The 3,818-nt window shown below is 44.7% G+C and overlaps 1 protein-coding gene across 1 annotated transcript; it reads right to left on the bottom strand.

Annotated features, from left to right (window-relative positions):
* Nucleotides 1–834: 834 nt before the first annotated feature.
* Nucleotides 835–1,311, bottom strand: LOC145112333 (uncharacterized). Its single transcript, XM_079048512.1, has one exon. It carries the CDS (start codon nt 1,309–1,311, stop codon nt 835–837), a length of 477 nt encoding a protein of 158 aa, XP_078904638.1.
* Between the last annotated feature and the right edge of the window lie 2,507 nt (nt 1,312–3,818).

Raw genomic sequence — 3,818 nt, 5'->3', positions numbered from 1 at the left:
AATACATGTGTTGATATGTTATGTGGGGAGATGAGGGTGGACCAGCTTCATGTTGAAGGCCAATATACTCGGGCGGACCAGCTTTATACTCAAGGCTAAGGGAGCGAACCAGCTTTATGTTGAAGGAAAAAGGGGCAGACATCCTTTATGTTGAAGGCCAAGGGGCATACAAGCTTTATGTTGAATGCCATTGTGTGTATGCATTGTATATATATTGTGGTATATGGTATTTTTGGGGAGCTCACAATGTTTCGTGCTTACCCAGTTGATTACAAATGTTTTCATGTATGTCTTCTGATCGTGAGAAGGGCAAGGCTTGACTGTACACATGCACATTGGCATCTTGTTTTCCGCATAATGTAATTATACTCTTATTTAATTGAATAAATAAAAGTGAAAATTTTGTTATGAAAATCGGGACATAACAATCAACATACAACACTAGGAAGACTACAACACTCCCACTAGCTTTGACTTATGCACATGACTCATCTTCACTTCTTGAAAATATAAACTCTTAGACCTTTTCATGAAAACAAAGATTCTAGTTGCAAGATTCTTTTTTGAGTCCTCATATGGATATCTCAACCTTACACAGTTGTGCCATACACACATCCTCTATGAGTTTTCCATTAAGGAAAGCGGTTTTTACATCCGTTTGCCATAGTTTATAATCATAAAATGCAGCTATGGCAAGCAATATTCTAATAGCTTTCGTGTGAGCCACCGGTGAGCAATTTTCCTTATAATCAATCCCTTGAGCTTGAGTATAACCTTTCACGACTAGTTTAGTCTTGAATGTGTGTACATTCCCATCCATTTCAGTCTTCTTCTTTAAGATTCACTTACACCCCATGGTTTTAAGCCCAGATGTAGGATCAACCAAATTCGACACTTGGTTATCACACATAGACTATATCTCAAGTATCTGTACATCTTCATGGCTCCCGGCTGGATCAAAAACTTCGACTTATGAGCCTTCTCTAATAATGTCTGTCTAACTCCACCAACAACCGGAACCCAAACCCTGCCAAACTGAGTCAATAACCCATGACTATCCCTGAAAAATAATGGAATTTGACCCCAGATCCTCTCTTCATTCCAATTTTCCTTCTTCAACCCTTCTACTTGAACCCTCCTGATCAATTCTAACATTGGTGAGACAATAACCATCCTTAGACATAAATCTCCAATAGGTGCACCCGCTACCTTGCGGCTCAATGCATCGGCCACAACATTGGCGTCCCCTGGGTGATACAAAATCTCACAGTAATAATCCTTCACCACATCCAGCCATCTGTGATGCGTCATATTCAAGTTTGGCTAATCCATTAGATAGCTCAAACTCTTGTGGTCCATGTAGATAGTGCACTTGAACCCATGCAGGTAATGCCTCCAAATCTTTAGGGAAAAAACTACAGCCCCTAGATCCAAATCATACGTTGGGTAATTAACCTCATGAGGCTTTAACTGCCTCGAAGTGTAAGCAATCACGTGACCTCTCTGCATTAGCACTACTCCCAATCCCGAAATCGATGCATCACAATATACCAAAAAATCATGCATACCCTCGGGAAGAGTGGGAATCAGAGCCCACAAAATCTCCGTCTTAGAGTCTTGAAAGCTGCCTGCTGGTCAGGCCCCCACTGGAGAGTAACATTCTTCTTCGTCAAGCGGGTCAATGATACAGTATTCTTGGAGTAATCTTGCATAAATATCTGATAATAGCCAGCTAAACCAAGAAAACTTTGAATCTCAGATGGGGTCCTCGGAACTTCCCACCGCATCACCACCTCAATCCTACTCGGATCGACCAATATACCCTTCTGGTTGACGATGTGTCCTAAAAACTACACCTCGCGCAACTAGAACTCAGATTTTCAGAACTTGGCAAAAAGCCTTTCCCTCCTTAGGGTCTCCAAAACCTCCCGCAAGTGCTCCTCATGTTGCTCCATGGTCTTGGAGTAGACCAAAATATCATCAATAAACACAATCACCAAATGATCTAGCATCGGTCTGCATACTCGGTTCATGAGATCCATGAATGTTGTTGGTGCATTGGTGAGCCCGAAAGGCATCACCACAAACTCGTAATGACCATAACGAGTCCTGAAGACCGTCTTCTACAGATCCTCGTCTTCGACCCTCATCTGATGATATCCTGATCGCAGATCAATCTTGGAGTACCAAGATGCACCCTGAAGCTGGTCAAATAAGTCATCTATCCTCGAGAATGGATAAAGGTTATTCACCGTCAGCTTGTGCAACTTCCGGTAATCAATACACATCCGGTGTGAACCATCCTTCTTCTTCACGAACAGAATCAGTGCTCCCCATGGAGAACTACTTGGTCTGATAAACCCCTTGTCTAACAGCTACTGCAGCTGTGTAGACAACTCATGCATCTCCGAAGGTGCTAAATGGTACTACGGCTTGGCTATCGGTGTCGCGTCAGGAATCAAATCAATCTGAAAGTCCACCTGTCTGTCAGGAGGCACCCCAAATAATTCCTCGGGGAACTCTTGAAAAATAGGAACATCACCTACGACTGTCACCCCCTCCACTCGAGTATCCATCACATATGCAAAAAATATTAAACATCCCTACTGAACTCCAATCTCTCACAACTGAACAGAGAGTCGGTCCATGTTGAGCACCCTCGCCGTGAATAACTAGTTCTCCCCCACTTGGGGTTCGAACTCTCACCAGTTGGTTCTCACAATCAATCATTGCCCCATTGGGGCCCATCTAATCCATACCCACAATAACCTTCGACCCTCGAAGAGGAATCGGAACCAAGTCGATAGAATATCTCTCACTGAACATATTCAGGACACAACCCTGATGAACCCTTGGGTAGCCCCTCGAATCGAAAAGGATATGAGCGGTTATACCATTGACTAACAATGTCCCTAATCATGATCAAATAAAACATAAGCATAAATAAGGAAAGCAATAACAGATAAGGTAAAGATACATACTGGTAAACACATCTGGTGCTGCTCGTGCCTCCATGGCTGTCAAATGGAATGCCATCCTCTTCACCATAGGGGCCTCCGCCTTGCCCTGGTGTCCATCGGTGATCCTCAAAGTGTCTGGTGCAGGAGCTGACACTGCTCCTCCTGTTAATCTAGGGCACTCGGCCTTCTTGTGGCCCGTCTGTTTGCAATGAAAGCAAATTAGAACCGATACCTGAGTACAATCCCTGCTGATGTTACCTGTCTTGCCGTACCTGTAGCAACTCGGACCACTGACTCGACACGACCCATCGTGCGGCTTCCCGTACTTGCCACACCGGCTTCATCCCTGGTGGCCTCTAGATCACAAGTTAAACACCTTGGGCTTCTTCCTAAAGCCCTCCATAGCCTCAGCCTGGACTGGCTTCCGCTTCCTAATAAGCTCCAAATCAATTTCCCATTCTCGGGCCCTAGGAATCATGTCCTCCAATGTCTTGCAGCTAGAGATGCTCACAAACTCCCGAATCATGTCATCCCTCAGCATATCATGGTATCTCATCTTCTTCATATCCATGTCCGCCACATAATGCGCAACCAACAAATCCCTCTCCTGAAACTTAGTGGTAATCTCCGCCATAGTCTCAGTAGTCTTGTGAAGGTCCTGGAACTCCCTCCCCAGTTGTTGCACCTCAATATTTGGTGAGAACTCATCTCTAAACCTCGTCATGAAATCATCCTATGTCGTGGACGCCACAATCGCTAATCCCCATGCATGACTAACCTCTTCCCACCAATCAGGAGCTCGATCCCTCAGAAGGCAAGATGCGAATCCTGCCTTCGACCCCTCAGGGCAGAAGTTGG

This window comes from Lactuca virosa, chromosome 1 (assembly GCF_052849685.1).
Source record: "Lactuca virosa cultivar CGN04683 chromosome 1, Lactuca_virosa_CGN04683_v6, whole genome shotgun sequence".
Classification (NCBI taxonomy): domain Eukaryota; kingdom Viridiplantae; phylum Streptophyta; class Magnoliopsida; order Asterales; family Asteraceae; genus Lactuca; species Lactuca virosa.
This window is presented reverse-complemented; position numbering and strand designations above follow the sequence as displayed.